The sequence below is a fragment of the Salminus brasiliensis genome, chromosome 24, assembly GCF_030463535.1.
Source record: "Salminus brasiliensis chromosome 24, fSalBra1.hap2, whole genome shotgun sequence".
Classification (NCBI taxonomy): domain Eukaryota; kingdom Metazoa; phylum Chordata; class Actinopteri; order Characiformes; family Bryconidae; genus Salminus; species Salminus brasiliensis.
In genome coordinates this window covers 29,150,778-29,177,635 of record NC_132901.1, presented here as the reverse complement: position 1 = coordinate 29,177,635, position 26,858 = coordinate 29,150,778, and the positions used below count along the sequence as shown (strand labels likewise).

General features: G+C 45.6%; 2 protein-coding genes across 4 annotated transcripts; one reads left to right on the top strand and one right to left on the bottom strand.

The window, feature by feature from the left end:
- Positions 1-1,809: 1,809 nt before the first annotated feature.
- lrata (lecithin retinol acyltransferase a) lies at positions 1,810-3,826 on the bottom strand. Its single transcript, XM_072670493.1, has 2 exons — positions 3,289-3,826; positions 1,810-2,507 (listed from the first exon to the last, which is right to left on the bottom strand). Exons 1-2 carry the CDS (start codon positions 3,817-3,819, stop codon positions 2,355-2,357), a joined length of 684 nt encoding a protein of 227 aa, XP_072526594.1. The 5' UTR covers positions 3,820-3,826; the 3' UTR covers positions 1,810-2,354.
- On the top strand, positions 3,262-26,371 carry fgg (fibrinogen gamma chain). 3 transcript variants are annotated; one of them, XM_072669749.1, is made up of 12 exons: positions 4,558-4,628; positions 4,717-4,787; positions 5,469-5,589; positions 18,145-18,287; positions 19,349-19,402; positions 20,282-20,465; positions 21,591-21,675; positions 22,390-22,520; positions 23,396-23,529; positions 24,212-24,396; positions 25,127-25,404; positions 25,936-26,371. In XM_072669749.1, the coding sequence occupies exons 4-12, from the start codon at positions 18,228-18,230 to the stop codon at positions 26,124-26,126; spliced, it is 1,302 nt and encodes a 433-aa protein (XP_072525850.1). In that variant the 5' UTR covers positions 4,558-4,628; positions 4,717-4,787; positions 5,469-5,589; positions 18,145-18,227; the 3' UTR covers positions 26,127-26,371. The 3 variants fall into 3 exon arrangements, with proteins under 3 accessions (XP_072525849.1, XP_072525851.1, XP_072525850.1); XM_072669748.1 differs by lacking the exons at positions 4,717-4,787; positions 5,469-5,589 and adding an exon at positions 3,262-4,004 and having other exon boundaries at positions 4,479-4,628; XM_072669750.1 differs by lacking the exons at positions 4,558-4,628; positions 4,717-4,787; positions 5,469-5,589 and adding an exon at positions 3,262-3,862.
- The last annotated feature ends 487 nt before the right edge of the window (positions 26,372-26,858 follow it).

Genomic DNA, 26,858 nt, shown 5'->3' with positions numbered 1-26,858 from the left:
GAAGCCTTATACATTTCCAACACCTTCATTTATAAGAGTCCAGTTTCTCCCCCAGATCAATCAGAGGGGTACGCTGTAGCTCCTCCTCTAAGGCCTGCTGTAAACCCCCTCTCCTGTTTACAGTGGATCAGCAAACGCAGCAGTTGACCTGTGGACTCCGGACTTGTAAATGAACTTTGAATTCCCAAAGACCCTCCAAAGTAGATTAGACACCCAACAGTGCCTTTGTCTGAATGCAATCAGCTTACCGTAGATTTGCAATGCAAATAAAGGTGATTTATATTGCCTCTATTGTCTTAGCTCTGAAGCTACGCTCTCACGCTTCTCAGTTCTGCTCCCAGCGTCCTTTACAAAGCCCTCTTACACAAACAGTCTCAACACGAATGGCATTTATTAAGATCCCCCTCTTACTGCAGATGTGGTCAGTCTGAGCAGACCTGTCTGACGTCTTTAGTTTGCTCCTTTAATTTAGCACTGGAGCTACGAGGCTAACAGGCTAACCAGCAGTGGAAGCTTATAGAGTCCAAACGGTAGCACATTCCCCTCAGCCCGTGATGAAGCATGCTCAGTCTGACCGGGCTGTGTGCTTTCTGACCGGCTGTTATCAGTAAACACAGGCGATATCGGACGTTTAGCTAAACAACAGTGTTAGCATCCGTCCTGAAGCCTGAATCCGATCTGTTCTTCTGTCTGTATCAGTTACAGTCTGAGAAACTGCAGAAGTTTAGTCTTCAGATAAGCCTCTCAAACATGATGCACAATGCTAATTATTAGTGTTAGCTTCCATTAGCGACCCCTGCAGAATGAATGCTACACTATAAGGACAGAAGTATTGGGACACCTGCTCTTTTATTGTTTCTTCTGACATCAAGGGTATTAAAGAGTTGATCCTGCTTCTGTTGGAGTTACTGTCTCTACTGTCCAGAGAAGAAGACTTTCTACTGGATTCTGAAGGAGGAGCATTGCTGTGAGGATTTGATTGCATTCAGCCCCAAGATTGTTAGTGAGGTCAGAATGTTGGATAATGATCCCCACCCCGCCTCAATGCTGGGGGCTTTATACCCCTCTAGCCCACGCCTGGCATTAGGCAGCATGGAGCCAATAGGGTCATGATGTTGATCTGCTCCAGAGAGTCCTATTCTATTGGCAGTACTTCTTCTCTACAGGAACTTGACAAGCTGTGTGTGCATTTGCACATCTGTGTCAGCAATGGGTGCAGCTTAAAGTAGCTGAATGCATTCATTTGAAGGGGTGTCCACAGATATTTGGACATGTTGTGTATGCATAATGCTGTTGTTTCTCTGCTTGGATGATGTTTATGTGACCCTTCTGTGTTGGAGGTCAGTCTGGAAGGGAGTGAGGTTGTGGGGGCTTGCAGATTACAGAAGTTCATCTGAAGTTCACTGTTCCGGCTTTAAAGTAATTGCTTGGTTCATTCTCAGAAACACAGTACATAAACAACCCAGCATTTAAATATTATAGCTTATATAATATTAGGTGCTAACTGGATTATTATTATTATTATTATGTGAATAGCTATATTCTGTTATCTGAATATCTCTGCATTCTTGAGAAATTGATTCCTCGAGGGAATCTGAAAATGATAATACTAATAATAATCATCACTGGTGTGCTTATATAGAACTATATGTGTATATAAGTGAATAAGTACACATACAAATATCATAAATACAATATAAATCTATATCATTGTCTTTAGAGCGGTTCAGTATAGGTAAAGAAGTGCATAGAAGATGATAGGTGTATATAATACTGGAGACTTGAGACCTATGGAGATTCACAGTGAATACAGTCTTTTTCTTTTTTTATTAAACTACACAAGGATTCAGTGGTAAAATGTACACAACTTTACAATACAGATTTACAGTCCACTCGCACCAGTGCTTAAAAAATAAAGGTGTGCAAATACATGTTTTATATGGAAATCTATGTACACAATAAAGCAATGGGTCAGTCACTGCGGTATAAATAAGGCACTACAAACATTCACACATCACACTCTCTCCCACACTCATCAGCGACGGCGCCGCTCATTCTCACTGCTCTGGAAAGCCTGGGTCCTTCTTTCCTCAGGACTGGAACTATGAGCGATCAAGTACTGTAACCTAGGGGCATAAAGGGTTCTTTGAATGGGGCGTCTGAAAGGCCTTTTTAAGGAAAGATTGCACAGAGAACCCTTTTGGCACCTTAATTCTGAAGAGTGCAGGTCAGCATCGCTTGGCTCTATGATCGAACTGAACGGCAGATCAGGGTCAGAGGCTGCTGTAGGGTCAGAACATGGGTTAGTCCATTTGGAAGCTAGTGCTCCACATCTGTCGTCTGGGAAGTGCTGCTTAGCCCGCCATCCACAGAGTGAAGGGTATGAAGATAGTGGGTAATGTAGTTGAAGGGGCTAGGCCGAAGTAAACGATGGACATCACTCCTAGAAGGACAGTCAGAAGCACGCTTCGCTGGTCGCGGATGGCCATCTTCAGACAGGTACAGAACTGAGAAGACAGAGAGAGGAGGCGGTTAATTGCCGTCAGACAGTGCTGCCGTTATCCACTTGCTAATTATAAGGTATTGATCCAACAAGTGGCACCAAACTGTGAATCTTCTGGCTCTAAAGTGCTGAAATGATCAATACTGTTCAACACTGATTATCATTAGACTGCATTTACAAAACCACTTACTGGATTCATGGACTTGGACTTATTTAACACACCCTGCCTTAATTCACATTTGCAGCTGATTCTGCTGCTTTAAAATAACTTAGAATCCATATAAACTGGATGGTTTGGTTTATTATATAACTTATAAACCATAAACCCTGCTTGACTCTGCTTGCATCACAAATGGCTCCGTACTGACAGCTATATAGGCCCAGTACACTACATAGGGCACACAAAAGGGCCCTAGTGTCTAGTAAATACTGACTACATAGTCTCATATTTGCTGAATGGGGAGCCAATTAGTATGCAGACTAATTAAATAAGCCAGAAACATCAACACTAACCTGGCCTAATCAAGAATACCAAACCAAATTCCAATTGGCACCCTGCTCCCTATCAAGTGCACTATGCAGGTAATAACATACCGGGTTCTACACGCACACTGTGCACCACACCTTTACCAGAAATCCAGAACCAGCCTGCAGAACACGTTCCCGCATCCAGTGCCTGCACAATCCCTGTTTCCCCAACTCGCGCAGTGCACTATGTAGGGAGCACGGAGCCAATTGGGACGCGCCCTCGGATGTAAACACTGTCTAGCTGAGCTGCTCCTCACCTTCTCGGTTTGCTGGCTCACAGGTGCTCCGTATCTGCAGTACGTGACAAAATGCTCACAGTTATTCCACAGCAGGCTGTAGGGGATGGTCCCGATGAGTTTCTCGGCTCTTCTGGCCACCTCCTCGTTGGAGATAGCTGGAGTCTTCATCCTCCTGTCCATGTCGTTCACCAGGACGGGAGCTCCGTACGCGAAGTCCTCCACCGAGTCCACGCGCACGCTCGCGTTTCTGTACATGCAGCCCAGGATCAGCCTCTTGTTGGTCACGACCGTCGAGATGATCTTCTGGTCGCAGGTCAACACCGGCATGATGTCTGGCATCAGGTGAGCCACTTTGTTGTCCCCTAGGTAGATGCCGAAGTGGACGAAGAGAGTGCGCTGCACTTCCAGCAGGTCGCCTCTCCTGAAGGGGGGCGCTGTTGCTGCTGCTGTCTTCGGGGCGCACTCGTCTGCAGGCCACGACTTCTTGAAGACATGGAAGTTGGCGAGGAGGAAGAGCTTCTCCAGGAGGAATGTGAGCGAGTCGAGCATTTTGGGAGCGGCAGGTCGGGCTGAGGCGGTGTCTGCGGACTCGGTGAGGGATTTATAGTGGCCTGGCTGTGAGGAGGAGACTGCAGAGGATGGGGGAGAAGGCGATTGGCTGGAGCCAGTGCTGAAGGTTCAGCCAGGGCCCTCAGAGAGGCCTCCATTCATTTACTCAGTTCCTCCAGAGCAGGGTGAGAGGAGCTGGACACTGCCCCGCTCTGACTTATCTGGCAGTGTCTTCCAGACATTTACACATAAATAAAGGAGATAATTTCACATTTCTCTACAATTTCCCCCAAAATCCAGCCATTAAAACAGAAACCGGCATTTAGAGAAGAGGCGTCATAATACCACTGTTTCTTATCCTGTATTAAAATACTCAGACTCAACTACTCGGCTTTAAAAATTACATTTAATTCAATAAAAATGTAAACTTATATTTTTTGCTTTGTTGGTTCGCTTCTTTATTGATGCACATGGACACGGATATGCACTGTCAACGTCTGAGTAGTATGGCATGAAATAGTCAGAAGAAAACCCTCACATTTATGCTGTTCTTTTGTAATTTAAAAAAAAAAATTATTTATTAAAACCACCATAAAGCAATGTCTGATGTGTAGCTCTGAGCCAATAATTGATCAAATCAGTTATTCTTATGATTTCAGTTGCAGATATCATGCAGATGATTGTCCTGTACCTGCCAGACGACGTGTTTTATTGCTTTATTGCTGACAGTGGCAGATCTGCTCCGTGTACAAGCGAGAGAACCGCACACCTTACCACACTGGGGACAACTCTTACACCCCTGACGAAAGGTATTGTAATCCCATGTCCAAACCCAGACCCATGAAGGAGCCCTTATGTTCGACAGTGTACTCAGACCTTCTTAACCTCTAAACGCAGGAGCCAGTCCTGGACCCTTACCTGGAGGCTGGAGTCTCATGTGGATCTGAGCCCGGGGGAAATGTGAAACGGTAATTAGCATCAGTAGCTGATTATCCTCAGACAAAACCTCCACAGTGGGCCGATTGTCCTCCCTCTGTCCGTCACCTAAGCCCTCCTGAAGATTAGGTCGACTGCAAAAGTGCATCAAAAAAGTTTGACCCAAATTCTCCGGGGCTTTGTCCACATTCCTGTCTCTCCATAATCCAGAGTGATTTTGTGTTTTTCACGTCATCATTAGCCTGTGATTGAATTGCCGACTCTAAATAAATAAATAAGAATCCAGTGTGTGTAATCAGAATCCCCTAAAAGGATTTCAAGGCCTGTGATTCCCTCCAAGATGTCTGGCTCCCTGCTTCATTATGGGTGTATTTACCGTAGTCCAGATTTCAGCCTGTTTCTGTTGAAGAGCTCATATCCATTACATCCGTACTTTTCTCTTGTTAGATTTTTCCTGAAGCTCCACTTCCAATGTTTCTGCAGCCATAATTAACAAAGATTCATTTATAATTCATATTAACAATGATTAACAATGAAATCTTCAGATCTTGAGATGTTAAAGCTTAAAGCTTAAATCGTCTTTGGGTGCCCAAACTTTTGCATGACACTCTTTTCCTTTTTCCACTTTAAAATAATACAGATATAATAAACTATTCCTGCTTAAAATGTTAAAATAATGTTTAATGAATCTTTACCTTTATGCTTGGTGATAGGGTAACCCTAGGAGGACATTAGAGGCCGGCAGGGGTTCGGTCAGTGTGACCCTTTTGACCTGTGGGTATGCAGGGTATACACTTGCTGTGCTGCGGCTGTTGTTTACAGTGTGTTTGGATGGTAAGTGCAGATGAGCAGTGTATTGTGATGTATCTGGTTAATCTACCCCATACGTGTCTTCACAGCATTTTCACAGTATCTAATCTATGAAAATAATAGGATTGGCAGCTCCTGGCATGTTGATTCCTGCAGCAGATACCTATGCAGGAATTCCCGGGGTGTAATTGTCCTGCTTGTCGGGCGTCTCTGTTGGGTGGCTTTTGAAAATGACACCAAGAGCAGCACTGATACAAATGCAAATGGAGCACTCAGGCAAAGTCATCACTCCGATCTCAGCGGCCTTTATCTGGAACCGTAATGACAAAGGTGATCATTATAGAGGCCAAACTGCATTTAAACACTCATTAGTGTCTTAATTACTGAGACAAAGGCTGGATTTAGAGAAGCTAAGCACATTGTGTGTGGAATCAACATCCTGAGGCAACGGCTTCTCATCATCAGTCTTCAGCTTCTGCTGCTCTATACAGTCTTCTAGCACACCTGATTCAGCTCGTCCCCGGTTCAGCTCGTCCCCGGTTTAGTGCCTTCCTGATTCAGCTCGTCCCTGATTTAGCCCATGTGCGATTTAGCTCATTGCTGATTCAGCTCGTCCTGGGTTCAGAGCCCTCCTGATTCAGCTTGCATCTAATTCAACTCGTCCGTGATTCAACTCATCCTCGATTCAGCTCTTTCTGATTCAGCTAGTCCCCAATTTGGCTCCTTCACGAATCTCTTTCCCGATTCAGTTTGTCCCTGATTTAGCCCATGCGCAAAATGGGAATGAGGCCTGTTGTGGCGCTCCGGCAGTGTAAACCCTACGATGGTCGAACACGACGTCCCTCACCGCTGAGAGGTGTTCGGACTGTGTAATTCAGGCTTACTCAACACAGGGATACAGTAGGGCTGGGCGATATGATGAAAATATTACATCACAATATTTAAAGACTTTTTCACTATACCTGCTTTAAGCTTGATAGTTTCACACACAGATGAAAGCAGATGAAGCAGATTCCTAAAAACTGCTGTTCAGGTAGCTTCCCCTTCTTAGTTCTGCTGCACCTTATCTGATTAAACAGCACTAATAACCTCTCTGTAATGAAATGTGCAGCTGATCAGTGTCCTGTAAGCCCTGACCATCCATACGATATGATCAGACAAGTATATTTTGCATCACGATTCAAATAAATACCATCATATCACCCAGCCCTAGATCACCCAGCCCAGCGTCTGTGAGGCAGTGGTTTCCAGTCCCGCTCCTCAATGTTTCAGTGTTTTCTCTGCTTTTACGCTTCAGCTTCAACTCAGGAGGGGTGTGAACAAAACACAGATAAGAGCAAGGGCATAAAATATATGGTTCTGTATGTTGTAGCTGTTATGTATAATAATATATCCAATCCACTCATTAGTACTGTCTACTATCTGCCCTATCGTAGTGTGATGCTCCCGACACTGGGAATGTGAGGACTGACACACGCACAACCGACCACAGCCTCTTTTAGAACCGAAGCAGAGGCAACGTCACCGGGAAGTGGGGGTTGGGGTACCTAATAAAGGGGCAGCTTAGTCGTAAATAGCCATAAATTAGCCATTTGGAAAAGCATCATTGCAAACTAATGACCTGTTTCAGAACCTTTAAGACATCACCATACCAGCACTGATCTTTAGACCTCCACCCCCCCTCTAGGTGGGACAGGGATCTAAATGATCTGAAAGGTTCTTCATGTTTGCTCATTTTATTGATGGCTCACCATTAATTAAGAACCAGCGATTAAAAAAGCTCTTTAGAGAACCAGGTGTGGTTCCGTGTCCTCTCTCCAGAGAAACCTCCATTTGTAGGACTGTTCTCCAGGATCATCAGTTCCAGTCTTCTGGACTGTTTGGAGGTCTGCTGTCCTACAGAACCAGAACTGCAGAACCAGGCGTGCTTGAGCACAGAAATCAGCAGACTGGGCACCCTGCAGTAGAAGCTCTTAGCAAACCATTAGCATTAAGACCCCAGGCCTCAGGATTCCTTCCAGCAGAGTCAGATCTTTGGCTTGGTGCTCCCCAGCGGCGGTCGTAAGTACAGATGTGACCCAGGGGTCAGAGCGGTGACGTGCCAGACGTTGAGTCATGGTTGGGTCAACGGCCGCTAAACTTGAATTGCCCTTGCTATGACCTCCCCCTTTGGCAGTGGGCTGGCCTTGTCTTTACAGGGCGTCTGATAAGAGCCCACTTAAGAAAACAGATTTGCTGACCTCAGTTTGGGACTACCGACTTGGAATACACACTTGCTTTATGCAGGCTTGGGAAATATCAAAACACACACTTGGAAGCTGTTCTGGCAAGATCTGACGGCCTCAAGGCCTCTTCTCCAGGAGACGTTTTGTTGTCCGTGTTACTTCATGCTCAGGAATTGTGTCACAACCAGTGTCTCCTTGTGCAATGTCCTGCTCTCTGTGGTTCGTTTACAATGCCTGTGTAGTTTCATGCACTAGAGGTATTCTTCCTTCAGTCCAGTTCACAGGACAGACAGGAGGCTGTTCAGGGGCATTTCAGGAGAACAGCACCTCTCCAGCTGTTCAGCATGCAGGGGAGAGATCATGCTTTGGGCTTGTGTGGCAGCCAGTGGCACTGCGAACGTTTCCCTGGTAGAGAGATGAATAGATTTAATTACAGTACCGTTCAAAAGTATGGACACACCTGGTTGAATGTGTGCTGATTATCATCATGGGGACACACAGGATTCCACCGTAGTTAGGATGTGGACACTGCCACGATCCTACAGTCTAAACCCCCCGGCCATGATGTCCTAACCATGGTGGAGACCCGTGTGTCCCCAGTGTCCTCTCTACTGACAACAGAAATATGTCTCCTTAGCAAATGGATCAGATGTTTTTAAGAAAATGATCAGCACACATTCAACTAGGTGTGTCCAAACTTTTGAGGGGTACTGTACCAGCAATTTCTGGAAGCAGTTATCTCAAACATCTCACCATCTTAGAAAAAAAGCTGAAGATGAGAAGAGGAGGAGCTTCTACAGCAGCATAATGCTCCTAAACACACCTCAGCATCCACACTGGACCACCTTAAGAGAAGCAAGCTGCAGGTTCTGCCATGGCCCTCACAGTCCCCCAACCTGAACATTATTGAACATCTGTGGATAGACCTCAAAAGACAGAGCAGCAAGACGACCCAATAACCTCACAGAACCTCACAGAACTAGAACCTTCTGAAGGAAGAACAGGTGAAAACCAAACTAGAGCTGAAAGACTCACACACTGTGATGCTCAACAAAAGGGGGTGGGGTTTAACTACTGACCATGCAGGGTGCCCAAACTTTTGCTTTGTGCCTTTTTTCTTTATAAACCTTTTAAAACTTTCTTTTAAACAATATTTAACTTTGACTTTTGGAAAGCAGATCATATTTTACTCTTTAAACTGTTCACTCTAACTGATTTGATTGATTGATTGATTGATTGATTGATTGATCGATCACTCCATTTTCCTCCCCAGTTTTTAAAAGCCTATTAATACAATCCACTCGTTAGTACTATCTACTATCTGCCCTATCACAATGTGATTCTTCTTTGAGAACCGATGCCGATGCAACGTCACCGGGACACCAACTGGGTACCCAGTGCTGAAGCAACAGCTAGCAGACGCCCCGCCGGCCAGCATCACACTGTAGTTATGGACTGGAGAGCGCCATCGACCCACCCCAAAGGAGCTAGGCCAGTTGTGCTCTTTAGGACTCTGGCTGCTGATGGCAGGCAGTATTAGCACTAACTACTTTAGGACATGATTTGAGGAACGTGCAAAGCTAATTGGTGTACATAGGCTTCCATTGCTTGTTAGCCTTGTCTCTCCAGTAATCGACTACATTAGGGGGAATCTGTCTAACCTGATTTTCACTGAACTGTCAGGTTGAGGACTGGGGTATGAACAGTGAGAGCAGCTCTGATCTGTGAGCAGGAGAAGGTGAAGATCTCAGTGGAGATCAGCAGTGTGAATTACGAGCGGGCTTCGCTGGCTTGATGTAGCGTTAGCAGAATCCAGCGGTTTACATTCAGAGAGATGATTTTTGGTGAAGGCCTGGGTCTGGTCATTCCACAGGGATATACCAGATAAGTGTTCACCTCTCCCCAACATCCAGAGGACGAGTCGGTGGTCAGGCCTTGAGCGTAAGAGCGCGCTGGTCTAAGAGGACAGGCGGTGCAGCTGTGTGTGTGAGTGCAGATTGGACCTGAAGACTGAAGCAGGTCAGCAGGAGGTTTACAGACTGATGCCCTTCTTCACATCATGTGACCCGGCAGCGGTTTCTGCTCCCTGACCGCTGTGTGAACTCTGCAAAGGTTCAAAAAACAAAAATCTAAGATCTGAGACATTATACTGCTTAAATGGCTGAACTCAGATCAGTGGGTGAGGCTAAATTGTGTACACTGTAACAGGTTTATATGTTTATATGTTATTTTAAATTCATTTTTCTGGACTTAAGAAGTCTGGATTTTTAAAGTCTTTCACATACCACAGGGTTTAGTGACTTAGGGCTTTAGGTTAATTAGGTTAGGGCTGAACACTGAGGGTTTTGTTTAGATCAATACTGTGAAATATGTTGGGGTCACAGATATAACTCTGTCTGTTGCCATAAAGTTCAGAAAAATAATCAATACTAATATATTTCTGTGTTAATCTCGGCCTTTGATTGATGTAAGCTGCTTATAGATAGTGTATGTTTGTATAGTTTATGAGGGCAAATAGAAACGCTCAGTGTATGAGGGGGCATTACAGCCTGTGTTGCAGGGCTAGTTCACCAGCCAAGACATGTTCAAGTGTACTACTTTTCACAGACGTACAGGGCTGAATTTCCATGTGCCAGTTCACAGGTCCATTAGAAATGCCAAGCCATTCTGGACCCAAAGAGCCTTAACCAGGAGACGCCCACCCCTATGTTTAACAGTTGGAATGGGCTCATAACCATTGACCTTACTCAACTGGAAGACAGGCCTGTAGATGCTTAGATGTTACTCTGGGGTTTCTTGTGGCAGTGGAGGGATTTTGACTGAGGACCACTCCTTGGGAGAGCAGCTGATTTTCCTCCATTTATAGAACATCTGTCTTGCGGTGGATTGGTGGAGTTCTGCACAAAGCTAATGAGTGTGAATAATTGGTGAATTACAAGATATGTCCAAATATTTGTGGACACTCTTTCTAATGAATGCCTTCAGCTACTTTAAGCTGCACCCATTGCTGACACAGATGTGCAAATGCACACACAGCTTGTCTAGTCTCTGTAGAGAAGAAGTACTGCCAGTAGAATAGGACTCTCTGGAGCAGATCAACATCATGACCCTATTGGCTCCATGCTGCCTAATAATGTCAGGTGTGGGCTAGAGGGGTATAAAGCCCCCCAGCATTGAGGAGCTGTGGAGCAGTGGAGGAACTGTGTTCTCTGGAATGATGATGGAGGAGCTCCATCCAGTATGTTTGGGATGGGAGGAGTTGGGGAGTTGGGGATGAGCTGAATGCAATCAAATCCTCACAGCAATGCTCCTCCAAAATCCAGTAGAAAGTCTTTTTCTCTGGACAGTAGAGACGGTTACTCCAACAGAAGCAGGATCAACTCTTTTAATACCCTTGATTTCAGAAGCAACTATGAATCAGCAGGTGTCTCAATACTTTTGTCATACAGTCATGAATGTTTCTGAGCTGATCAGCACTTTAGGGATAAGATGGGGGAACTGTATTATTGTGATTTATGGCTGAGCTCCTCCTCTCTCCTCCTCTTGGTGAGTCAGCTGAACAGCAGCGTTCCTGAACCTTAAAAAAGGGGTCATCAGCGAGACCCACCGCATTGCCTTGCCGTGGTGGTAGCGGCCCTTATCTGCAGTTTGGGGCGTCTGGTGGGAGAGCAGGGAGCTTCTCGGGACTTGGGAAACGGAAAGCATCTCTCCAGCCAGCTCATCCTGAGTTCAGATGGAGTTCAGAGTTGTTTAGGTTCACAAGAGAGTTGATTTTTGGGCCAGGCCTGCTTGGTATCTCTGGTCCTCTACATCCACCGTTCAGTCACACCATAAAAATAGGTCAGTGAGCGGTCAGCATAAACAGTGTTAGCGGTTAGCGCTGCGTTCGAACAGATGATATGCTGCTCTGTAGGCCAGCTCGTTTGTTTTGGCACAGGTTAGCACACACAGTGGGTTGTTTGGGAGGCTGTAATAAAGAACTGTAGTTATTAAACCATATAATAATGAGAGATGATTGACACCCTCAAACAGGTGGGTAGCAATAAAGAGTGTACCGTGTGTGTGTGTGTGTGTGTGTGTGTGTGTGTGTGTGTGTGTACAGTTCTGCGGATCTTATCACAAACTGGTTCCCGTCTCTGTTTGGGAGACATCATTAATGCTCCTCCTCGTTACATTCGTGTTTTGGTGGTTGTTGTTTGAGTTATGTAACCTGACAGAGATAGAAGACTGATCCACTGACCCCGACTTCACTCTGTTTACACACCGGTTATTGTTATGGAGCCGGAACAGCTGGTAGCAGGTGACACAAATGTCACCCTGTAGACGACTAACTGATGCTGCAGTGCGATCATTCATCTCCTGCTTATTGATCATCCCACCTGATCAGGTGGACGAAGTGAAAAATACACAGAGAGATTCCGAATAAAGCATTACATCAAGTGCAGACCAAGGCCTAACGAGTCAGTTGAGGCTTAACGAGTCAGTTAAGTGGAAGTCAACTCACCCATTAAAATCTTCAGTCTTTCATACGCTTTAAAGTTAGTGGTTTGGCCTAATGATTCAGCTAGGGCCTTACGAGTCAGTTAAGGCTTTACGAGTCAGTTAAGACCAAAAGAGTCAATTAAGGCATGAAGAGTCATTTAAGATGAAAAGATTCAGCTAGGGCCAAATGATTCAGCTAGGCCTAACGAGTCAGTTAAGCCCTACAGAGTCAATTAAGTCAGAAAGAGTCAATTAAGACCAAATGAGTCAGCTAGGGCTTAATGAATCAGTTAAGGCCTAACAAGTAAATTAAAACCATGAGAGTCATTTAAGACCAGATGATTCAGCTAGGGCCTAAATAGTCCGTTAAGGCCTAATGGGCCAATTAAGACCAAATGAACGAGTTAAGGCCTAAAGAGTCAGTTAAGGTTTAACGAGTCAGTTAAGACCAAATGAGTCAGTTTAGGCCTAAAGAGTCAACCTAACGACTTCCTAAGTTCTTTACACCTGTTAAAGTTCACTTGCAGAAAATGTATTAAAAGTTTAAATGATTAATCTGGGTGATTTGTTAGTTAGGTCCTGTGGCTGTGTTCTGATTCACTTCACTGGACCTCTTTACTCATTAAAATAATCAGATGTACATCACTCCCTTAAAACAAGTACAGTATGCAGTAATGGTGTGGTTCAGACACTTTCCTCACAGTCCATTTACAGAAGCAGCTTCACTGTTTTACTGTTTACCGTCACAAAAACACGTCATTTACATTACAGCAGCTTAGCCCCGCCCACTCTTATAGAAGTTATACGGAGTGTTTCAGTGTTTTCTGAATGAGGCTCAATACAGGGCAGCCAATCCTAACATTTCTCATTTGCATATGTCAGTCTTAAAAGCTATGGCCTTTGTTTGGAAACCAGTCGAGTAAAAACTAATTAGTTTAGACATATGTGGACCTCAGGGCAGTTAAACGTGGAGAATGCAGGATGTGGTCAGCGTTATCATCTCTGGCTGAACAGATTTTAGATTTTAGATTTCCCTAAAGACTGGCTCATTAAGACCTTTTTAAATGTTTAGCCTAAACCCTCCAGCGATACAAACTTTACCATTAAACCCTCAAACTCAGATCTCTGGAACTCAGTCTTTACTAACAGACACGCTCCGCTCCCAGACCAGCTGTAGAATCTGTATTAGTAATAATATCAGATCTATAAAAGCATTCTGAGCAGTTATATAACCAGAACCACTGAACCGTACTGTAATTCTGACCAGTCGTATCTTACCATTCATCTGCACTGAATTTCTCTCTCATCTATGATCACTTTTACTAGTGAAAACTTCAGGAGATCAACTATTACTGTACTATTACTCACTAGTAGAAACTGCAGATATTTACCACGTAGTTCTGAATGGTAAAAGCAGTAGTTGAAGATCTCAGTAATATTAGTATCACTAGTCAAAACTCCAATTATAGATTAATATATCAAATATAATTATAGAGATCTAAAACTGCACATTACGACCGGTCTGAACTCCATGAACTGCTCAGAATGTATTTATGGATATGTGGACCTGGACTTTTTTACTGCATATTATATAATAGTATATAAATAGTACTATTATATAATAGTCTTATATCTAGATTTATGTTGTAGATATCTGGACAGTTTTACTAGTAAAAGTGATTATAGATAAGAGAGAGAAATTCAGTGCAGATCAATAGGAGCAGTAAGGTTCTGTGGTTCTGGTTATATAACTGATCTGATATTATTACTAATAAAGGTTTCATAGCTGAACAAGAAGGTAAAAGAAAACATTTAAAATGTAATATTCTACAATTGACAAAGTTTAATAATGTGTGTGCGTGTGTCTGGTAATGTTGACTCTTTCTGACCTCTAGTGGCTGACCTCTGCTATTGCAGTGTGCTTTATTTTCATGTTCATGGTGCAGAAACTGAACCGTGTGAGTTAATGTTCAGACTGATGGGCTTCGGTGTCTGTAGCATTAGCATTGAGCTACAAATTAGCATTTATTTGATACATTTACTATCTTAAAGGGGAACAAATCTGATGTGTTATAACCACCGGTTATAAACATGATTACGCCTTAATCACCACACACTCAGGAGTGGATTGAGTGAGACCTTGGGGCACCAAACTGACGTCACATGACTGATCTGATTCACAATTTGGAGAAAAGAGGCCTGTCCTGTGAAACAGGCGACTTCAGGTTTTAGATAAACCCTGTTTCTTCCTCCTCTTGTGGCCCATTCTGACCCACCCTGACCCACTGTGACCCATCACACAGGCTACCCCACCCACCCAGGCCCACTCTGACTCATCAAACAAGCTACTCCACCCACCCAGGCCCACTCTAAGCCACCCAGGCCCACTCTGACCCATCACACAGGCTACCCCACCCACCCAGGCCCACTCTGACCCACCCAGGCCCACTCTGACCCATCACACAAGCTACCCCACCCACCCAAGCCCACTCTTACCCACTCTGACCCATCACACAAGCTACCCCACCCACACAAGCTCACTCTAACCCACTCCGACCCATCACACAAGCTACCCCACCCACCCAAGCCCACTCTTACCCACTCTGACCCATCACACAGGCTACCCCACCCACCCAGGCCCACTCTGACCCACCCAGGCCCACTCTGAACCATCACACAAGCTACCCCACCCACCCAAGCCCACTCTTAACCACTCTGACCCATCACACAAGCTACCCCACCCACCCAAGCCCACTCTTACCCACTCTGACCCATCACACAGGCTACCCCACCCACCCAGGCCCACTCTGACCCATCACACAAGCTACCCCACCCACCCAAGCCCACTCTTACCCACTCTGACCCATCACACAGGCTACCCCACCCACCCAGGCCCACTCTGACCCACCCAGGCCCACTCTGAACCATCACACAAGCTACCCCACCCACCCAAGCCCACTCTTACCCACTCTGACCCATCACACAAGCTACCCCACCCACCCAAGCCCACTCTTACCCACTCTGACCCATCACACAGGCTACCCCACCCACCCAGGCCCACTCTGACCCACCCAGGCCCACTCTGACCCATCACACAAGCTACCCCACCCACCCAAGCCCACTCTTACCCACTCTGACCCATCACACAAGCTACCCCACCCACCCAGGCCCACTCTGACCCATCACACAAGCTACCCCACCCACCCAGGCCCACTCTGACCCACTCTGACCCATCACACAAGCTCACTCTAACCCACTCTGACCCATCACACAAGCTACCCCACCCACCCAAGCCCACTCTTACCCACTCTGACCCATCACACAAGCTACCCCCCCCCCCCAGGCCCACTCTGACCCACCACGTAAGCTACCCCACCCACCCAGGCCCACTCTGAACCACCCAGGCCCACTCTGACCCACCTAGGCCCACTCTGACCCACTCTGACCCATAACACAAGCTACCCCACCCACACAAGCTCACTCTAACCCACTCCGACCCATCACACAAGCTACCCCACCCACACAAGCTCACTCTTACCCACTCTGACCCATCACACAAGCTACCCCACCCACCCAGGCCCACTCTGACCCATCACACAAGCTACCCCACCCACCCAGGCCCACTCTGACCCACTCTGACCCATCACACAAGCTCACTCTAACCCACTCTGACCCATCACACAAGCTACCCCCCCCCCAGGCCCACTCTGACCCACCACGTAAGCTACCCCACCCACCCAGGCCCACTCTGAACCACCCAGGCCCACTCTGACCCACCTAGGCCCACTCTGACCCACTCTGACCCATAACACAAGCTACCCCACCCACACAAGCTCACTCTAACCCACTCCGACCCATCACACAAGCTACCCCACCCACACAAGCTCACTCTAACCCACTCCGACCCATCACACAAGCTACCCCACCCACACAAGCTCACTCTAACCCACTCCGACCCATCACACAAGCTACCCCACCCACACAAGCTCACTCTAACCCACTCCGACCCATCACACAAGCTACCCCACCCACCCAAGCCCACTCTTACCCACTCTGACCCATCACACAGGCTACCCCACCCACCCAGGCCCACTCTGACCCACCCAGGCCCACTCTGACCCATCACACAAGCTACCCCCCCCCCCCCCCAGGCCCACTCTGACCCACCACGTAAGCTACCCCACCCACCCAGGCCCACTCTGAACCACACAGGCCCACTCTGACCCACCTAGGCCCACTCTGACCCACTCTGACCCATAACACAAGCTACCCCACCCACACAAGCTCACTCTAACCCACTCCGACCCATCACACAAGCTACCCTACCCACCCAGGCCCACTCTGACCCACCTAGGCCCACTCTGACCCACTCTGACCCATAACACAAGCTACCCCACCCACACAAGCTCACTCTAACCCACTCCGACCCATCACACAAGCTACCCTACCCACCCAGGCCCACTCTGACCCACTCAACAAACTACCGTGACCCACTCAAAGAACCAGGCCAATTCAGGCCTACCCTGGCCTACCAAGTCCCACTCTGACCCATCCAACAAACTACCCAGGCCCACCCAGGACCTGGTGAACATCAGTTGTTAGGTTTAGAATGAGGATCAGGCTTAGGGCTGGGGTTAGGTTTTGGGTTTAAATATATTTATATTTATTGAATTATAAATACAATATAAATATACGTATGTGTGGATTTGTGACAGTACTGCTCTGGGAGTAACTCCAGACTCACACAACTGAGATGTTTAACCCAAATGTGGACCAAAAGAGGGTTAGGAAGAAAATGGTAGAAGCGTGAGACAGACGTGCAGAGTCTACAGGCTGCAGGTGGGTCGTGATCAGACTCTGCTTTGGCTGCAGACTGTCTTCACCTCAGCACTTCCAGTAAGAGGATGACTGACGAGTGACTCAGTGTCATCAAACAGGACATTTGGGCCACAGTCCGGACTGTGTGTGAGATACACACTGTGTGTGTGTGTGTGTGTGTGTGTGTGTGTGTGTGTGTGTGTGTGTGGGAGTGATAGTGTGCTTCAGAGAACGTTTGTTGTTCTCTCAGAGAGAAAACAGCAGTAATCATTAACTCAGACCTGAGCGGAGCTGGACGGTCAGCTCTGTACTGACCGCTGTGTGTTCATCAGTCCTAAGAAAATGATGAGTTCCTCAGGGGTTCTTCAGAGGTTCCTTAGCACAGACAGTGGTTCTACACTGAGCATCAAAATAGAAAGGAAACCCTTTAACAGTAGAACCCTTTGTCAGTGTGAGTGTGTGAAGGCCTAGTCCAGTCTGCCCTGTCCTGCGTGGTGTTGAGTAGAGGCGGGCGATGTGACAATATTTTAACGATATATATATAAATATATATGCTAATATTATAATATTGTTGTTGTGATCTCAGTCTGACACTCTGAGTGTATGGGGACATCGTCAGTGCGTAGAGAACACTGATCAGCTGCCGTGTAATTAGTGCGGTTTAATCAGGCGCAGATCACAGTGATATTAATGAGTGTACTCAGTCTGGAGGAGCAACCTGCTGCTACTGATGCATTACATCTGTGTCAGAATATCAGGATTAATATTATATAAATATTATAATATTATAAATCATATATTAGCATGTCTTAAATATCGTATATAATAATTGTATCATGTCAGTCACCCCTAACAGAGTGTGTGTGTTTGTGTGTGTGTGACAGTGTGTGGATTAATGTGTTGTTGGACTTATCGTAAAGGCTGTGAGTGTGTAGAGCTGTGTGTGTGTGTGTGTGTGTGAGAGAGTTATGGTAAAGACTGAGTCAGGCTGAGGGTAAGAGGAGGTTCTGGTGGAACGTGGTGTTTGCTCAGTGTTCCGTTATCTCCATCCCAGAGGAGGACCTTGATCGGATAAATATCCTGCAGGAGCAGCGGTCACTCACACACTCGCAGCTCCGCCGAGACTGCCAGACCAAAATGACCACTGTCTCGCACACGGTCGCCTGCATCCTGTTCCTCTGCGCGCTCACCTCAGCGGTAAGTGATAATAATAATAATAATCCAGCACAGATTAATGCACCTCTGTTTTATATTAATAACACATATAAACTCAAACACACCGTCACTGTGTGCACTGTCTGTACTACTGTCCTCTGAGTACTGTCTGTAAGTGATCTGTACAGTAGCTGTATATTGTAAACGTAAATTGTGTGTGAACAGACTTGACCAATAAATCAGATTCTGATTCTGATTCTGATTCTGACTACAGTCTGTAAACAACACAGCCAGGTCAGCGGTACCGTGCTCCTTTACTGTGATGGAGATGAGACAGGAGGAGGAAACGTCTGCTGAACGTTTAATGTAGAAGATTTTACTCCAGCTCATGTTGGAGCGTTTCTATTGGTCCGTTCATCCTGAAATTCTGATCCAGTATAAAGAACAGCTGCAGATTCTCACTCTTTTACTGTGGAGGATTTATTCACCTATTTTTCTGCTCAGAACATCAACAACCTGCACTTTGACCACGGGTGCACAAACTTTTTCACATGACTGAAGTCAGTTAAATCAATTCAGGGAATTTAAATTTAAAATAGAAATAAAACAGAGAGGAAAATTAAATTAAAACATCCTCACTTTCTTTGAGTAAATGATCGATTTTAATGAATAAACACTGTTTCAACACTAAAAAACTTCTGAGGCTGCTTTAATTAGCTACAATTCATTACATAGACATACTTGGAGCACAGCTGTGTGCAGAAGTGTGTGCACCCCTGTTCATCTGGCAGGTGGAGTTGATGTTCTGAGTGTGAATAAGTGAACAGGTCCTGTACAGGAGCACAGGTCTGCCGGTCCACTGCCCTGGTCTAACAGATTAACAGACCTGTAATAACATACAGAGAAATGCCCTAACGTTTCAGGCTTCTGAAAAATCGGTTGCACGGGGTGTCTAAACTTTTGCACATGACTGTAATTGTGAAACTGCTGATCCTGTTGGGGGTGAACTGAAAGCGTAGCTGAGCTGGTGAAGTTGTGCTGATCAGAGTGTGGATATGGGGGATCAATAAGACTGACCGTCTCCCCTCTCCTCCTCTCCACAGCAAAGAGGAGACTTCTCGTTATCCCCGGAGCCATGCTCTCCAAACGACGGCTTTGTGAGTACACCACTGTCACCTGTGTTACAGATATATCCTTTTAATAATGTCTCAATATCTGTGCTGTTTAATACGCTGCTCATGTCCTGATATTAGCCTCTCGTTAATGCTCTGTAATATCTCAGTAATATAAACCAGTTTATTAAGGATACAGATACAGATGTGTAGAGCGACGGCAGCATGTCCCTAAATCAGCTGAACCCAAACTAGGACCTGTTAGAAAGCTGTAGAACATCAGGGATGAGGTTATAAAGTGTTTTTAAAGTGGTGATCAAACCTTAAGGCAGTAAAAGTGACTGTAAATAAAACAATTACATTATTAATAATTAATAATTTTATTAATTATATTATTAATAAAACATCTTGTTGTGCCCTTATTAAATATTAAATGCAACATAAAGATTAGAAGCATATCGTAATGTGTCAATGGTCATATTAATTATGTATAATGTTTTAGGGAATTCATTTTACAGAAGTACATAATCTGCACCAAAAGCTGTGTTTTTTGTCCCAGTCTAACACTGGTGTCCCAACACAACACAACACAACACAACACAACACAGTACAATTCAGCATTAAGATGCAACTCAATATAAAATGTTATAATTAATATAATAAAATGTATTTAATTACAGTATAATACAATATATAACACAACATTACACCATATAATGCATTACAATATCATATAACACAATAAATCACATTATAATCTGAAAAATTAATAAAGAATATTAAGCAGATAAAGGAACAGTAGCAGGAACCTGATGAGCGGTGCTGTTAGATTGACGGTGCTGTTAGATGGACGGTGGTGTTATGGGTCAGGTGGAACGCTGCACTCCTACGTCAGTACTGAGGCGACTGTGGCTGTTCTTTCAGGGGCAGTATTGTCCCACCACATGTGGGGTTGCAGATTATCTCCAGAGGTATAAACCAGGGTTGGTGAGGGACCTGAACAACATGGAGGACACTCTGCTGGAGATTGTCAATCTCACTAAAGGAGCTCAGGACAAAGTTGTCTTCCTGAGAGACTCGGAGACCCAGGCTCAGAAAGCAGCTCCAGGTAACACACCTGTACATCTGTACAGCCATTAAACACCACGGCCTACGGGGGTCTCACAGAGGCAGAGAGAACTGGACGGGTTTAGATCTGTCTAGGTTTAGATCTGTCCGGGTTTAGAACTGTCCGGGTTTAGAACTGTCCGGGTTTAGAAGAGTCCGGGTTTAGAAGAGTCCGGGTTTAGAGGTGTCTGGGTTTAGATCTTTCCGGGTTTAGAACTGTCCGGGTTTAGAGGTGTCCGGGTTTAGAGGTGTCGGGGTTTAGAGGTGTCGGGGTTTAGATCTTTCCGTGTTTAGAGGTGTCCGGGTTTAGAGGTGTCCGGGTTTAGAGGTGTCCGGGTTTAGATCTGTTCAGGTTTAGATCTGTTCAGGTTTAGAGGTGTCCGGGTTTAGATCTGTTCAGGCTTAGATCTGTTCGGGTTTAGAGGTGTCCGGGTTTAGATCTGTTCAGGCTTAGATCTGTTCGGGTTTAGAGGTGTCCGGGTTTACAGGTGTCCGGGTTTAGAGGTGTCCAGATTTAGTGGTGTCCGGGTTTAGAGGTGTCGGGGTTTAGAGGTGTCGGGGTTTAGAGGTGTCGGGGTTTAGAGGTGTCCGGGTTTAGAGGTGTCCGGATTTAGAGGTGTCCGGATTTGGAGGTGTCCGGGTTTAGAGGTGTCCGGGTTTAGAGGTGTCGGGGTTTAGAGGTGTCGGGGTTTAGATCTGTCCGGGTTTAGAGGTGTCCGGGTTTAGAGGTGTCCGGGTTTAGAGGTGTCCGGGTTTAGATCTGTCCGGGTTTAGATCTGTCCGGGTTTAGAGGTGTCGGGGTTTAGAGGTGTCGGGGTTTAGAGGTGTCGGGGTTTAGAGGTGTCCGGGTTTAGATCTGTCCGGGTTTAGAGGTGTCGGGGTTTAGAGGTGTCGGGGTTTAGAGGTGTCCGGGTTTAGATCTGTTCGGGTTTAGATCTGTCCGGGTTTAGAGGTGTCTGGATTTAGATCTGCCCGGGTTTAGAACTGTCCGTGTTCTGGATCTAATGCAGACAGTAACCCAGACTGAGGAGCTGCTGATCTCAGATCAGATGGTTAATGAAGTATTAGAATATGATCAGAATGTTAATGCAGATGTTCAAACAGTCTGTAAACGAATCTCCCACAGATACACAGTTTCAGAAATCCAGGAGTATGCTGGATGACGTGCTTCGCTTTGAGAAGAGCATTCTGGCTCAGGAGGAGCAGATATAGTGAGTGATCTCAGTGCCTGTCTTATGTTTACACACACACACACACACATACTGTATTTATTAACTGTATGTATAACCTGTATATGCATTTATACGTAAATACAGAATTTGAGTTGCAGTAAATGCATACATACATATATGCATACACTACATGTCCAAATATTTCTGGACACCTCTTCTATAGAATGCATTCAGATTTAGGTTGTAGGCTGACACAGATGTGCAAATGCACACACAGCTTGTCTAGTCCCTGTAGAGAAGAAGTACTGCCAATAGAACAGGACTCTAGGACTCAATGACCCTATTGGCTCCATGCTGCCTAATGCCAGGCGTGGGCTAGAGGGGTATAAAGCCCCCCAGCATTGAGGAGCTGTGGAGCAGTGGAAGAACTGTGTTCTCTGGAATGATGGTGGTGGAGCTCCATCCAGTACTTTTGGGATGTGGTGGGGATGATGAGGTGGGGTGCTTAATGCAATCAAATCCTCACAGCAATGCTCCTCCTCCAGAATCTAGTAGAAAGTCTTCTTCTCTGGACAGTAGAGACAGTCACTCCAACAGAAGCAGGATCAGCTATTTTAATACCCCTGATTTCAGAAAAATTAGTGAACGAGCAGGTGTCCCAATACTTTTGTCCGTATAGTCTGTGTACAAGCTTTTTAGCTGTGATGTTCAGGACGGGCTTTTCTCACTTTTCCCTTTCCTCCCTGGTTTCAGTACCCTGCAGTCCACCCTCGCTGCCAACGAAAAGCGCATGCTGGATCTGAAACAGCTGGCTCTGCAGCTGGACCAGAAGTGCAAGGTGCCGTGTAAGGACACGGTGGAGATCCAGACTGTCACAGGCAGAGGTAGAGGAGCTGTGTGGAGCTGTGTGGAGCTGTGTGGAGCTGTGTGGAACTGTGTGGAGCTGTGTGGAGCTGTGTGGAGCTGTGGGGAACTGTGTGGAGCTGTGTGGAGCTGTGTGGAGCTGTGTGGAGCTGTGTGGAGCTGTGTGGAACTGTGTGGAGCTGTGTGGAGCTGTGGGGAACTGTGTGGAGCTGTGTGGAGCTGTGTGGAGCTGTGTGGAGCTGTGTGGAGCTGTGTGGAACTGTGTGGAGCTGTGTGGAGCTGTGGGGAACTGTGTGGAGCTGTGTGGAGCTGTGTGGAGCTGTGTGGAGCTGTGTGGAACTGTGTGGAGCTGTGTGGGAATGTGTGGAGCTGTGTGGAGCTGTGTGGAGCTGTGTGGAACTGTGTGGAGCTGTGTGGAGCTGTGTGGGAATGTGTGGAGCTGTGTGGAGCTGTGTGGAGCTGTGTGGAGCTGTGTGGGAATGTGTGGAGCTGTGTGGAGTTGTGTGGAGCTGTGTGGAGCTGTGGGGAGCTGTGGGGAGCTGTGGGGAGCTGTGTGGAGCTGTGGGGAACTGTGGGGAGCTGTGTGGAGCTGTGTGGAGCTGTGTGGAACTGTGTGGAGCTGTGTGGAACTGTGTGGAGCTGTGTGGGAATGTGTGGAGCTGTGTGGAGCTGTGTGGAACTGTGTGGAACTGTGTGGAGCTGTGGGGAGCTGTGGGGAACTGTGTGGAACTGTGGGGAGCTGTGGGGAACTGTGGGGAGCTGTGGGGAACTGTGGGGAACTGTGTGGAACTGTGGGGAGCTGTGGGGAGCTGTGTGGAGCTGTGTGGGAATGTGTGAGAATGTGTCAAACCCTTTTTGGTGCCTTAATTTTAAAGACGTCACTTTTCTGACTCAGACTGCCAGGACGTTGCAAACAAGGGTGGGAAAGTCAGTGGCCTGTACTACGTCCAGCCTGCCAGAGCGCCTGCACCCTTCCTGGTGTACTGTGAGATAGACAGCTTCGGCCGAGGATGGACAGTGCTGCAGAGGGTAGGCACACGCTCTCCTCTAATACACTGAATCTGAAAGTTCTTCTAGGGGTGTCTGTGGTTACTGTCACAGCAGAACCTTCTAACCCCAGCAGGGTTCCCACAGGTCCTGTCATTTTACCTCACGTCACGTCCTTTTAGAACCCAGCTGTTCCTGGAAAGTATAAAGTTAGACTATTAATATATATATATATAGATAGATAGATAGATAGATAGATAACACTCACAGTTTGTGCACCCCTGTTCAGAGGACAGGAGTTGATGTAAATAAATCCTCTACAGTAAACAATCTTGATTCTTGACATTTTATTTTAGTTACTGAATGTTATGTAAAATGTGCAGAAAAATCTCATATTCCTGTTTTTCTGTGAAAGATTTATTTACTTATTATGAAAATTACATAATTATATTTTTGTAAATATTTAACAAATATTTTTATTGCTATTTATTATTTTAGTATATTTTAGTAAATCAAAACAATGTACAAACAAATGAATAAAGAAGTAATTTTTAATTGCATTTGTTAAATGCAATAAATTATACATTTATTTGTACATTTATTTCTGCAATCTGTTAAATTCAGTAAATAATAGTAATTGTGTATTAAAATATACAGAAGTGTCAAGAACCCACTGTGTGTGTGTGTGTGTGTGTGTGTGTGTGTGTGTGTGTGTGTGTTCTAGAGGCGTGATGGAACCGTCGACTTTAACAGAAATTGGATTCCGTACAAAGAAGGCTTCGGCTACCTCTCGCCCGACGACACCACCGAGTTCTGGCTCGGTAATGAGAAGATCCACCTGCTGTCCGTTCAGTCTACAGTCCCGTACGTGCTCAGGCTGGAGATGGTGGACTGGACAGGCGCCAAAAAGTAAGGCATCATGGGAAATGCAGTAAAATGACTGACACTCATTCTGAGCCTCGTTCTCTGTGCCGTGTGCTCTAGAGGGGAACATGCTGTACCCTTTGAAGCCATACAGGACTTTGTTCTATAGGATCTGAGCCAAGTTACAAAGTTTAATACAGCGACCTTTTCCATCAACCGCCCACAAACATCAGTTACAGATTAACACCAGTCACACTTACAACCGCACACCAACCCTGTCACCCTGCTGTCAGTCTGTTATTATCATACACTATAATAATAATATTATTAATAATAATAATACAATGTATTTATAAAGCACTTTTTAGAAGATGTTTATTTTTGTAAAAGTGCTTTACAGAAAAATACAAATACATTTGAAGTATAAAATGTTGTAAAGCTGTAAAATCTGGCGGATATACTGTAGTGTACTAATAGTTAGTAATTTATGCAAGTAATATAGTTATTATTATTATTATTATTATTAATAATAATAATAAGCTTTACTTATATAGCACTTTTTAAAGTAAATAAACTAGAATGAAATAGATCAGAGTACAATAGAAACATAGTATATAATTAAATAAATGATCAAATATAAAAGCACAGTTAAGTGCTGAATAAAACAGTGAAATCTGATTAGGGTAAACGTCTGCTCTTCTTGAACGTGCAGGGATGATTGAGAGGCCGTCAGGTAATCAGGAAGATCACCTCCTAATGTCCCTCATTTCTACAGGTATGCCGACTACGCCATGTTCAAAGTAGGCCCAGAGGTGGACAAGTACCGTTTGACCTATGCCTACTATTACGGAGGAGATGCTGGTGACGCTTTCGACGGGTTTGACTTTGGTGACGACCCGAGCGACAAATTCTACACCTCCCATAACGGCATGCAGTTCAGCACACCTGACCAGGACAACGACAAGTACCAAGGAAACTGCGCTAAGCAGGACGGCTCTGGGTGGTGGATGAACCGTTGCCATGCTGCCCATCTAAACGGGAAATTCTACAAGGGTAAGACAGACAGTCCTGTCTGGATGTCCCCCCAGACGCGTTCTTCGCTAGCTTGTTACACTTCTCTTACATGGGCATCAGTGAATACGTTGCTAGCCTGATGTGTTTGCTATATATAGCTAAAATGTATACTTACGGAAAAACACTGCTTCAGAGAGGCTGATGAGTATACATTTTAGATATATATTATAAACATAGCAGCGTATGTCTTGGCTAAATAGCAGAAACTAGTCAGCTAGGACGGCTGTATAACTAGCTAGTCAGCTAACATGTCTGTAGCTTGCTTGCTATGTTTAGTATATGTAACTAAAATGTATATCTAGTTCGCTAGCTAGGTTTCTCAGAAATACTCAGAAATGTAGCAGATGTCATAAATACATACTTGCTTTTATTTATTTAGGACTGATATCCCAGGAGAAGGAGTTCAGACTCACAGTGGATCGGCTGGGGTTTGAGTGTGTGGGCTTAGCGGCCAGCTGGCTCTCCTGCAGTATTAGGAAGTAAATGATGTCCTTTGTCTTTCCGACACAGGTGGTCAATACACCGCTAAGGATGCTGGTCAGCACGGGTTCGACAACGGCATCATCTGGGCCACGTGGCACGGCCGCTGGTACTCCATGAAGCAGACGACCATGAAGATCATTCCCATCAACAGGATCCAGGCCGGAGGCCAGCAGGGTGGCGTGGATAGCTTTGGAAAGGGAGACTTCCCGAGCCCTTAGACAGGCGTCAACCGATGGTTTAATGGAACACCGATAGCTAATGAAAGGTATCAGCCGTCCACAGCGGTTTGACTGTCAGTGTTGTTTTCATCTGTAATCTGATTTCCCGTTCAGTCTACTCTCAGTCTGACCTTCCAGAGCTCTGTTTCTCTAAAGCTCTTTGGCTTTAGTTGACCGTTCCCTTCAGTGTTACAGCAGTCAGCTCTGGAATGGTTGAGTCTGTTCTTCTCCAAACTGCTTTCAAATAAATCCTTCCACCTTTTTCTAAATGAAAGATGTGTGTTCATTTGTTTCGGGGTTCTGCATCATTCACAGCATGGGCCGAATTTACTGACCACAGACACATTTCACTTTAATCTAAGGGCCTGTATCAGTCAGTAGCCTTAATCTGAGGGCCCGTATCAGTCAGTAGCTTTAATTTAAGGGCCTGTATCAGTCAGTAGCCTTAATCTGAGGGCCTGTATCAGTCAGTAGCTTTAATTTAAGGGCCTGTATCAGTCAGTAGCCTTAATCTGAGGGCCTGTATCAGTCAGTAGCTTTAATTTAAGGGCCTGTATCAGTCAGTAGCCTTAATCTGAGGGCCTGTATCAGTCAGTAGCTTTAATTTAAGGGCCTGTATCAGTCAGTAGCCTTAATCTGAGGGCCCGTATCAGTCAGTAGCTTTAATTTAAGGGCCTGTATCAGTCAGTAGCCTTAATCTGAGGGACTGTATCAGTCAGTAGCTTTAATTTA

What these genes read in the sequence shown, in the direction of transcription:
- lrata (XM_072670493.1), bottom strand. Translation starts at nt 3,819, where the DNA reads ATGCTCGACTCGCTCACATTCCTCCTGGAGAAGCTCTTCCTCCTCGCC. An exon ending in TGAGCCAGCAAACCGAGAAG is followed by an intron (nt 2,508 to 3,288) that starts GTGAGGAGCAGC and finishes CTGTCTTCTCAG; the next exon opens with TTCTGTACCTGTCTGAAGAT.
- fgg (XM_072669748.1), top strand. Translation starts at nt 4,490, where the DNA reads ATGCAGATGATTGTCCTGTACCTGCCAGACGACGTGTTTTATTGCTTT. An exon ending in TCTTACACCCCTGACGAAAG is followed by an intron (nt 4,629 to 18,144) that starts GTATTGTAATCC and finishes TCTCCATCCCAG; the next exon opens with AGGAGGACCTTGATCGGATA. An exon ending in CCAGACTGTCACAGGCAGAG is followed by an intron (nt 22,521 to 23,395) that starts GTAGAGGAGCTG and finishes TTTCTGACTCAG; the next exon opens with ACTGCCAGGACGTTGCAAAC.